We start from the raw sequence: 12,077 nt of genomic DNA on the forward strand, positions 1-12,077 counted from the left end.
ATTGTAGAGATGAGGTCTCACCAAGTTGCACAGGTGGGTCTCGAACCCGTGGGCTCAGGCAATCCACTCACCTCAGCCTCCCAAGGCGTGGGATTACAGGCTGAAGCCACCGAGCCCGGCTCATCTTTGGCTTCTCTAAGTTAAATAACCTAAATTCTCTTGCTTCTTCTTAATATGTTCAATGTTTTTGAAAACCCAAATTCCTACATGCAATATTTTAAAAATCATTATTACATATTTTACAATGATAATTAAGAACAAATATAAAGTCAAAATTACAGCTATGTAAAAATAGCAATGTGAAAGGTATAATACAATTATAAATAATAAATGAAGACCCAGACTGCCATTCATATATTAATTCTACACTTTGGTTCTACTTCAGCATTCTAGAGCACAATAATCCTTACCAGGGGACTTTCCTTGTGAGTTGCTTCTTCGTTCTCTGTATCTGGCTGGAGTGGATAAACCTGTGTCTTTACTAGGCTTGCTAGCAGGCCCCATTTCTGAAATGAGGAATCCCATCTGTTCTGAAGGCAAGATATTCTCAGGTGGATTGGTCTGGCATTTTATATTGGCATCAACCTAAAATATTAAACCCACTTATTATTTTGAAATTTCCTCCATATATATATACTAGAAGTTAGATTTTCATTATTTTTTTTTTTGAGTTAGAGTCTCACTCTTGTTGCCCAGGATGGAGTGCAGCAGCAGCATGCTCACAGCTACCGCAGCCTCCACCTGCTAGACTTAGGCAATCTTCCCGCCTCAGCCTTCCAAGTAGCTGGAACTATAGACGCACGCCACCACGTCCGACTAGTTTTTGTAATTTATTGTAGAGACGAGGTCTCACCAAGTTGCCCAGGCTGGTCTTGAACCCACGGGCTTAGGTAATCCTCTCGCCTCGGCCTCCCGAAGTGCTGGGATTACAGGCTGAGCCACTGAACCCGGCCAGAAGTTAGATATTTTATCAGAAGAGTTCTATTATAGGAACACAATCCAACAAACAAGTTTGTAAGGCTTTTCATCCTTATGAAAGACACTGCGTTTGGTTTTCTCTATTCAGCAAAGATATACATTTTCCTATATATGAACCTCAGATATATATTTACTTAATAAACATTTACTTATAAAATCAGAGAAAAATTTGCCATGAGGCTTGTTTATTTTTGTTTTACTTACAAAAGATATTTTAACAATGATTGGTTAGGACCACAATTTTTTTTTTCACTCTAATATATGTTCCATGAGACTTTCCCTCCTGTTGGCAATATTGGAATGGTCATAGGCATGATCTTGATAGATGGTGTCATTGGGGGGTGGATACTTTAGTCTACATATTTTGCATTCTTTGTCTTAAAGAGTCTCTCAAATTACATATGCTTCAGTCCTTATAAAATCTATTATCTGCCATACAAGTTTCTTTCTTGGAGTTCCTAAATTTTCTTTGGAATGTAAAATTCCTTTGTCAAGGTGGCTGATTTCTGAAATATTTTATTTCTTCATGAACTTATTTTAAAATAAAACCATATAAAACTAGCCGGGCTCGGTGGCACAGCCGGTAATCTCGTGGCTTGGGAGGCTGAGGTGAGTGGATTGCCTGAGCCCATGGGTTCGAGACCCGCCTGAGCAACTTGGTGAGACCTCATCTCTACAATAAATCAAAAAATTAGCTGGGTGTGGTAGCGCATGCCTACTTGGAAGGCTGAGGTGGAAGGATTGCCGGAGTCCAGCAGGTCGAGGCTGCGGTGGCCGGGAGTGGCCACTGTACTCCAGTCTGGGCAACAGAGTGAGACTCCAACTCAAAAAAAAAAAAAAAAAAGAAAATTAAAAGTTAAAATACAGCTGTCAAAATATGTGAAAAAGTTACTGGGTATTTGAATGCAATTTTAAGACATGAAATATTTCAGATATGACTATAAAGGAATAAAGATAAATTTTGTATTCTTTCTACAGGCATATTTAAAACATAATGAATCTATCTTCTGTCTACTGAATTTATAATATTATCTTAACACATAATATGCTGGGTCTCAATAGGCACAAAAAAATAGTAAGTTGACAGAAACTTTAAGACATTTGGATCTCAAATTAGAGCTTAAAAGACTGCAAAAACAAACAAACAAACAAAACTTGCCATAAGTTGTCTTGGGAATCTCTAACAATGAAGAGATTTTTCAGTTCCATTAAAGAAAAAAATCCAAAATGAAAAAAGTACATATATTAGGCTAAGATCAAGAAATCTCAATTTTTAAAAAGTGATTTTAATCTGGTTGACCTTTAATGAACTTCTTTTACTAATTATTCAGAATCAAAGTTTATTCATTTTTTGATCATAAACTATCAGCAATAAAAAAATTTAGTCTCTACCTTTGAAATATGTTCCTCAAACTAAGGTCAGAATTCTGCTTTAGGAATTCAGATATTAGTAATGAAATTTGAACACAGTATGCTCACAATTTAGAGTTCAATGATGCTGTAACAAAGTAAGACCTCCAACTATCTCCTTACCTCTATGCTACAGATGGCTAGGAAAGTTCTCAGAATATCTGTCAAATAGACCATCCCTCTAGGGTACTGGAATTACATAAGCAGGCACACCTAATCTATCCAAATTAGGATTGGAAGCAAAAGCTTAAGAGATGTTTTTAACACGAAAATAACTATTATACCACTATGTTCAATCAGATTGCTACTCTAGAGGTTGACTTCAGACCATACTGTAGTGAGAAGATACCCAGTGGCTAAGGTAACTTCTTTCTGAACATTTTGTGCAGAACCACTGGCATATGATCCTTCTGGAAAGCATAATTAACTGGTATTAAACCCAAATAAAATCTGGAAAATCCTCCACTAGAATAGTCTTCAGCAAGAAGCACTCAGTAATTTAAGCTTTATTAGGATCTTTTTCTTTGTCCCTTACCTGGTGTGTGCTAAATGATAGTCCTTCTTGCACAAATAATACAGAAGATGGAGATGGATTATTACTTAGCTGCTCCTTCAGTTTGACATGAGCTTGTTGAATTGGTGCAGATTCCTGCAGTGGGCTATTTTCAACAGGTGGAGCTGTGTGAATGGTATAAATATACTCAGGTGACTGTGGTAGAGAGCAGGTAATTGCTTGTTCTGTTCCAACCACAAAAGATGTAATATCTGAGCCTACAGGTGTAAGCGTCTCCAACTGGCTAGGCTGACTTGTAGAAGACGGATTACTGTTGTTTGAATTAGTTAGGATATGTTGGCCTCTGTTAGATTGAGACGCTGGGCACTGATTCTCCACAGGCTCCACCTTTACCATCTCCAATTTAGGGGAGGAATGCAACTCATCTACTATCTGAAAGACAGCCTCTAAATTTACTTCTGTCTTTTTATTTTCATCAGTAGTATTGCAGGGCCAATTAGAAGGCAGAAATTCAACTGGATAGGAGGACTGCATTGGAGGATTCTGTGAAAAGAAAAAAGAATACTGTTTGGATAGAAAATTACATATGAGATTAAGGAGAAAAGCAACAACATTTCAGCTGATGAATGCTAAACATAAACAGATTAAACTTAAGGATTAAACTAAGAAAAGCTGAATGCTAATTTTTCAGCAACAGTAGCTTCAAATCTGTTAGCATTTACTTAGCACCTACTATATGTCAACCACTATGCTAAGTTTAATACTAGAATGGATCAATAATTCTCAGGGTTAAACTATAGAAAATCAAAAAGCTACAGGACCCAAGTATTTATTTGCTGATAAAATGTCTATACACAAAATTCTTTCATAAAGGTTGACCAAAACATCACTTGTATCTATCATATAGTGTTTCAGGAATGCAGTAAGGAAATTTTAAAAACAAAATGCTCACAAGTTCACCAATCCTTCTAGAGATTCAGAGGCTCCAACTGATATACTATACCAAATGATGTTGGAGAAAAATGTCTTCTGGTTCCTGAGACTGTTTATTTTTAATATTAAAGCAACAGAGTAAAATAGATGTCACTTTTAGATTTATAACATTAAGATATATTCTCCTATATTAGTGCTCTGCACAGAGTAATCACTCAGTATATGTTTGGTGATAAAGATGTAAAGCTGTGAACATAAAATACAGAAAAGTAATGATAAATAAAGCTTGTAATGAATTGATGTTGCTCAATGAAGGGCTCTGCAGAGTAGGCATTCAATAAATGTTTGTTGATTATCTTCCATCATAAGCATAAAATACAAAAGAGCCATGATTAAATAAAGCATGCAGTGAGTTGATGTTGCTAAACACACTACAAAGATTGTGTCAATTACTTTTAGAAGGCCATTAATGCCAAATAACGTAAATTTAAATGGTATAAGCATTAAGTTACTATAGCCAAGTTTACTGAGTTCTTACTATGTGTCAAGCACATGCAAAGTGCTTTATATACATTACTTCATTTAACCCTCATAAGATCCCTATGAAATGTGATAATCCCATTTCCAAATGATATAACTGAGGTTCGGAGAAACTTCATAATTCACCCAAAGTCACAATGAAAAAATCGATAGAACCAGGTTTCAAGTCTAGGTTTGCCTGACTCAAGAGGTCTTGCTATTAATCATTACAATATACTGGCCATTCATGTACACTCTCACTAGCCACCTACAGTCCAACTAAACAAACTGTATTTATTTCCAAGATAGAATCAGAAATACTTTCCCTTTTTTCCATTTTTAAATTGTATGTGTGCTTATCTCTATTGCATACATTATCTCCTATAATAAGCATGTATTGTCTTTGTAATAAGATATTTTTTAAAGTTATTTATTAAAATGTTCTAAATTATTTATTTAAAACATGAATGTAATCAAGATACATACACTATTAGAGTATCTCCAGTATAATGCAGAGAAGATAGTGCCTGGATCCACAAACAAGAGCATCTAATTGTAGGATAGTGAAGATGAATAAACTGGGATAGCATGCTTGATGATATTGGCCATGATAAATGGCCAAGTCCCCTTAATCTGCTTCTACACTGTTCAAACAACAGTCTGATTAAAATTTGACTTTCCATTTAAATTTTCTTTTTTAAAAATGTTATTTTGAGTACCCTAATGCAACTAGTAAGATATTCTCTTAAGAATAGGAGCTATCTTGGCTAGATGATTACCCAAGGCAAGCACACAACTTCAATCTTTAGTGGTAAAAGCATAAAAATACAAAGAATGAAATCGAATGTTATCCTAGAAAGAATAACATAAAACATTTAAATCAAGGTAATTGTTTCCTAAGAAATAAAGAAAAGATATTTTAAGTACAGGTTGAGCACCCCAATCTGAAAATTCGAAATCCTAAATGCTCCAGAATCTGAAACTTTTTGATCACTGACATGATGCTACAAATTGAAAATTCCATACATAAGTACTTAACACAAACCTTGTTTCATGAGCAAAGTTACTAAAAATATTGTATAAAATTACCTTCAGGCTATGTATCTAAGGTGTACATGAAACATAAATAAATTTTGTGTTTAGACTTGGGTTCCATCCCTAGAATACCTCATTATGTAGATGCAAACATTCTAAAATCTGAAAAAAATCCAAAATCCGAAACACTTACGGTCCCAAGCATTTTGGATAAAGGATATTAAACTGATATGATGTTGACAACATGTAGCCTAAGAATAAAGGGGGTCACCACTTAAGTTTATCATTTTTAACATCATTTTTCTTTTCTCCTCAAAAAACAGTCAAACTATATCATATCATCTTGGAAGAATCTGTCATTGGTGATTGGTGATGTATATACTTTTACAGTTTATCTGTTGTTCATTTAACCACAGAAAAATCTAGAACAGTACTGTTCAAAATAACTTTCAGCAATGATAGAAATACTCTATATCTATGCTATACCATTTGGTAGCCATAAGCTACATGAAACTATTGAGTACTCAAAAAGTGGCTACAATAAATTTTATTTTAGTTTATATAAATTTAAATAACTGTATGAGCCTATTGAGCACTTGAAATGTGGCTAGTGATGCTGGACATGGTGGCTCATGACTGTAATCCCAGCGCTTTGGGAGGCGGAGGCAAGAGGACTGCCTAAGTCCACAAGTTGGAGACCAGCTTGGGCAACATGGCAAGACCTCGTCTCTATAATAAATAAATAAATAAAACTGGCCGGGCATGGTGGTGCGCATCTGTAGTTCCAGCTACTTGGAAGACTGAAGCAGAAGGATCATCTGAACCCATCAGGTCGAGGCTGTGGTGGCCATGAGCATGCCACTAAACTACAGCCTGCATAGGTGACAGAGTGAGACTCTGACTCAAAAAAGAAGAAAAGGAAAGGAAATGTGGTTAGTGTGACTGAGAAATGAATTTTAAAATCTCATTTAATGTTAGTTTAAATAGCCACATGTGGTTAGTGGCTACTGTACTAACCAGTGCTGACCTAGAAGAATCCTCAGAAGTCATTAACAGCCCCTTCATTTTAGAATTGAGAAAACTGAGCTCATTAATCTACAGCTTACTTCTGGCTATTGATTAATGTAAAATTACACTTAGAAATTTGCAAAGTCAATACCTTGCAAATTTTGCACATGAAGCACAGAGCATGTCCACTATTCCAAGAATCTTACCTGGAAGTAGTTGCAATGTGCATAGGAAGAGGCAGTGGGAGTGACACAACTACTCAGAGCATCCATGTGTGTAGAAGGAGAACAGCACTGTAGCACAGCTGGAACAAATTCAAACACAGAAATGCCATCAACCAAAATAAACCTCTGTTGCATTTAAGGAGCTTCCCTCTTTCAACTGGAAAGAACTCCAAATTTGAAGAGCTTCCTTTGTGTGTCTAACAAATGATATTCAGTCCAATTAAGTGCTATTATTTATTGAAAGCAACACAGTAATAAACTAGTTTTTAAAAATTTTTAAAGGGTAATGTCTACCTTTATAAGTGATGATTTTTTAGTTCCTAAATATTTTACTACCTTTCTAATTAAATTATTCTCATAGAAAGTAATTTCATTTTATTGAAAATATTTGAATATACTTGAAATTCAAAAAATTATTTCAATAATTTTAACAGTAACAACCATTTGGAGAGGGGATGTTTTAAAAGAGTAAGATAAATATAAAATATTCTTCCAAATATTCTACCATTAAACAATGTATACAGTAGAAATGCATGTAAAAACGATTTAATCACGCTGGGCTCGGTGGCTCAGCCTGTAATCCCGCGCCTTTGGGAGGCTGAGGTGAGTGGATTGCCTGAGCCTGCAGGTTCGAGACCCGCCTGGGCAGCAAGACCTCATCTCTACAATAAATCAAAAAATCAGCCGGGCATGGTAGCGCATGCCTGTAATTTCGGCTACTCGGAAGGCTGAGGTAGAAGGATCGCCGGAGTCCAGCAGGTCGAGGCTGCGGTGGCCGGGAGCGGCCACTGCACTCCAGTCTGGGCGACAGAGTGAGACTCCAACTCAAAAAAAAAAAAAAAACCCAAAAAACATTTTAATCATTTAGACAAGTGGTTAGGAATGTAGATCCTACAGCCAGATTGCCTGGCTTTGGAGCCTGGCTCTGCCATTTAATAGTTGTAACATATTGAGCATGGCTGACCTCTTTGGGCCTCAACTTCTGCATTCTATTAAACAGGGATAACAGAATCTACCTAATGTGATTGTGAGGAGGGAATGAGCTAACATCCATAAAGAACCTAGAATAGTATTGATAAGATAGTAAGCAATCAATAAATGTTAACTGCTGTTATTTTAACAAAATAAATACATTTTCCAAACTTTTCCTTTATAGTTATGACACCACGAAAAGATCGAACTCCTTGTACTCGGATAGTTACACTTACAGATGCAGTCTTAATAATAGGTTGAGTCTCCTCTTTTCCAGAAAGAGACTCTCCAGTATGAATGAGAATTAGTTATAACATCACAACTTTGGATTAAACAGGGGATGATATATACTGAGCATCTACCATGGTCCAGGCACAATCACAGCTGCTTTACATATATTGTCTTTACAAAAGCTGGTACTGAAAGAGTGAGAGAGCCAGTAATCAAACTCCAAAGGACAAACTCTTTAATATATCACAATACTTCCCTAGGCTTGCTTTCTTCCTGAAATGTAACACTCTACTTTTACTAGAACTCCTTATCTTTATGATAAGGTAGCAATTTTCTCTTTTTATGTCCACATTTTTAGTATTTTGTGTGTGCTAATAAAATTACTAAATAATCTCCTTCCTTAATCTTTGAAAGTAAATTAGCTTAAGGATTGTAAAAAATTAACTAAAATGCCTTCCTATTTCCTCATTTATTGATTTTTAAAATGTCAGAAGTTCACAAAGGTATACTAGAAATAAATATTTTCTTATTATATTATGTGCAATTTATGGCATTAAATTTTGCACACCAAAAGCAAACTTGAAATAATGGACAGAATTCTAGTACATATATAAATCTCAACATTGTTATTTTCTAAATGATCTCATTTTTAACAATTTCAGTGACTAAAATATCCTGCACATTATTAAGATTGCCTCATAAAATTCAAGTTGTTGTCACTTCTAATGTAGGTCGGACACACAGGTTCTTACATTTGATCCTTTGAAGGTATTTCAAATACATAATTTAAATGTTTTGGATTTGTTTGATTGGGTTTTTTTTTGCTTGTTTGTTTTTTTTTTTGAGTTGGAGTCTCACTCTGTCACCCAGACTGGAGTGCAGTGGCTGCTCCCGGCCACCGCAGCCTCGACCTGCTGGGCTCCAGCGATCCTTGCAGCTCAACTTCCAGGCAGCTGGAACTGCAGTCATGCGCTACCACGCCCGGCTAATTTTTTGATTTTATTGTAGAGATGAGGTCTCGAACCCGCGGGCTCAGACAATCCACTCACCTCGGCTTCCCAAAGCGCGGGATTACAGGCTGAGCCACCGAGCCCAGCGGTTTGTTAATTAAAATTTTTTGAATGAATTTTATTTCCCATGGCATTTGAAAGCATAAATATTCAGGGAAATAAATAGAATCAAAATAGCTAAACACCGAGCAGGGGCTGCAGGTTTTGCCTAAATTCTGAAAAAAACAAGTACCTTTTTCCCCCCAGAGTTATAACAGCTAAGGAAAACCTAGCCCCCTAGCATCAGGAAAAAACTTAGAATGTGCAGATTCATTCCATCGGGATAATGAAAAGTAGTTTGCATTAAAAAGTGTTAGCTTTATTTTCCTGATAATTTAATGCTCTGATTCCATTGGTGACACATTTTTAATAGCTGTTAAAATGTACTTTATTTATTTATTTATTTATTTATTTATTGAGTCAGAGTCTCACTCTGTCACCCAGGCTGCAGTTCAGTGGCACGCTCATGGTCACCTCAGCCTCAACCTGCTGGACTCAGGCAATCCTTCCACCTCAGTCTTCCAAGCAGCTGGAACTACAGGCGTGCACCACCATACCTGGCTATAAGATGTACTTTAAAGTAAATCTCTTGGAGAAATAAAGAAACAATAATATACAACAGAGAATATGTTTATTTGTGATAGTTGATTTGGTAACTAAGGAAACAACCAAACAGTAAATGTTTTATAGTGTCCAGTAACAAATAGAATGTAGAAAGGTACCTGTATGAATAAAAAGAGAACTTGAATAGACTAGAATCCAGAAAGATTCCTCAATGGCTATTTCCTTACCAGTGCAGTCCTGCTTTGTATAGTCAACAAAGCAGAACAAAGCAAGGTATTAGTAAGTTTACTGGATATGAAAACATAAGTATAGAAACCCAACTATGTGCTTAGTATATGATAAAATTAATCTACTGTGCTTTATGAAAGCACTAACATTTATAAAATAAACGTCTATTACTATGTCCTAAGACACACTCATTTGCATAAAGACCTTTCAGTGTCTTCCTGAAGGCAATGTTCACTTAAGGTGACAAATTGCATATCATAGAAGAAAAAACTATAAATGAATATAATTCCATTTCAGATAAAAATATAAGAGCTGATGAAATTTTCAAAAAATTTCTAAGTAATAAAAAAAGTTTAAGCCAGAATTACTAAAAATTTTCACTCCCACTATAAGTAAGGCAAACATGTTCATATGCTTTATCCTGTGGAGGGAATTCAAATATAGAGTTAAAATGTTTTAGATGTAAATCTATTCCATAATAGTAGTGTCAACTGAGAGGATATGTCCAATAATATAAATGCTCAAAAGGAGAAACATCAGAATAGCAAATTTAATTTCAAGATAAGTTATTATCGCAATTATAACCCCAGAATCTCCTCATTTATGGTAAAGAAAAGGTCTTTTGGGTATATACACAAAAGAAATGCAAGTAGGTATTTGGAAAGGTATTTGTACACCCATGTTGACTGTAGCAATACTCATAACAGCCAAAAGGTGGAAGCAACCCAGTGTCGGTCAATAGATGAATGGATAAACAAAATGTGGTACATACATACAAAGGAATATGATTAAGCCTTGGAAAGAAAATTTTGACACACACTATGATATTAATGAACCTTGACAACATTAAGCTAAGTAAAATAAGTCAGTCACAAAAGGACAAATATTGCATGATTTCTCATATGAGGTTCCTAGAATAGTCAAATTCATAGAAACTGAAAGTTGATTAGAGATTACCAGGGGTTGGAGGCAGGGGGAATGGGAAGTTAGTGCTTAATGTGTAGAGCTTCATTTGGTGATGAAAAGTTTGGGAAATAGTGGGTGATGGTTTCCCAATATCATGAATGTAATTAGTGTCAACGAACTGTACATTTTTAAGTGGCTAAAATGGTAGATTTACATAACAAATATTGTATGATTCTGCTTGCATGAAGTATTTAGAGTAGTCAAATTCATACAGACAGAAAGTAGAATGGTGGTTGTCAGGGGCAACCTCTCAACCACAGGAAAGAATGGGGAGTTAGTGGTTAACAGGTAGTTTCAGTTGGGGAAGATGAAAAGTTCTGGAGATGGACAGCAGTGATGGTGAATGTACTTAATGCCATAAAACAGTACACTTAAAAACAGTTAAAATAGTTACATTTTGTGTCATATATATTTTACTACAATTCTTTAAAAAGGTAAAGATGACTGTGCTTCTGCCAATTTATTCTGGCAGGTAAAGAGAGCTTCCTGGTGCCAAGCCTCTCTTTTCATAAGCACAAAATTAGGTCTTTTCAGAAAAATTAACAATACAGGTTACTTGAACACAAGAGTAACAACACCAAAAAGGTCTTATAATTCCATATTCTATATTTGTTAATGTACATTTATGTAGGATTAGGAGTCTAAAGATCAAACGTTTAGCATTTAAATGTACTTTAAAAACAATAATAAGCAACCTTTTTCCTCAAGGGCCAATTCAGATAAATGTTTAAATAATGATAGGATATGAGTGTTTTAAATAAAAATTAAAATATCATGTGTTTCATGGAGGAAAGCACATAGCCTTATAAATTTCTTTACTTAGCCATTAAAATCTTAATATCTAGGCTCATCTAAAGACAACTTTTAGGTCAGGCACAGTGGTTCACGCCTATGATCCTAACACCTTGGGAGGCTGAGGTGGGAGGATTGCTTGAGCCCAAGAGTTTGAGAAGAACTAGACAACACAGTGAGACTACATCCTTACAAAAAATTTTTAAAAATTATATGAGTGTGGTGGTCTACACCTGTATTCCCAGCTACTTGGGAGGCTGAGGTGGGAGGATCACCTGAGCCCAGGAGTATGAAGCTTCAGGGAGCAGTGATTATGCCACTGCCACTCCAACCTGGGTGATAGAGTAAGACTTGACTTTAAAAAATATATATATAGCTGGGCTCGGTGGCTCAGCCTGTAATCCCGTACCTTTGGGAGGCTGAGGTGAGTGGATTGCCTGAGCCCACGGGTTCGAGACCCACCTGGGCAACTTGGCGAGACCTCGTCTCTACAATAAATCAAAAATTAGCCGGGTGTGGTAGCGTGCACCTGTAGTTCCAACTACTTGGAAGGCTGAGGCGGAATGATTGCCAGAGCCCAGCAGGTCAAGGCTGCGCTGGCCAGGAGCGGCCACTGCACTCCAGTCTGGGCAACAAAGTGAGACTCCAACTCAA

At 36.1% G+C, this 12,077-nt stretch overlaps 1 protein-coding gene across 1 annotated transcript in view; it reads right to left on the reverse strand.

Moving 5' to 3' along the window:
- Positions 1–12,077, reverse strand: part of HSF5 (heat shock transcription factor 5) — a 50,706-nt gene that overhangs the window by 24,775 nt on the left and 13,854 nt on the right. The window contains exons 3-5 of the mRNA XM_008057677.1: positions 6,604–6,701; positions 2,924–3,445; positions 411–585 (exon numbers count right to left, since the gene is read on the reverse strand). Coding sequence (XP_008055868.1) covers positions 411–585; positions 2,924–3,445; positions 6,604–6,701 — 795 coding nt within the window. The remainder of the gene's footprint in view (positions 1–410; positions 586–2,923; positions 3,446–6,603; positions 6,702–12,077) is intronic.

The sequence above is a fragment of the Carlito syrichta genome, unplaced genomic scaffold (genome assembly GCF_000164805.1).
Source record: "Carlito syrichta isolate Samal-C Ts95f unplaced genomic scaffold, Tarsius_syrichta-2.0.1 Scaffold303105, whole genome shotgun sequence".
In the NCBI taxonomy this organism is placed as follows: domain Eukaryota; kingdom Metazoa; phylum Chordata; class Mammalia; order Primates; family Tarsiidae; genus Carlito; species Carlito syrichta.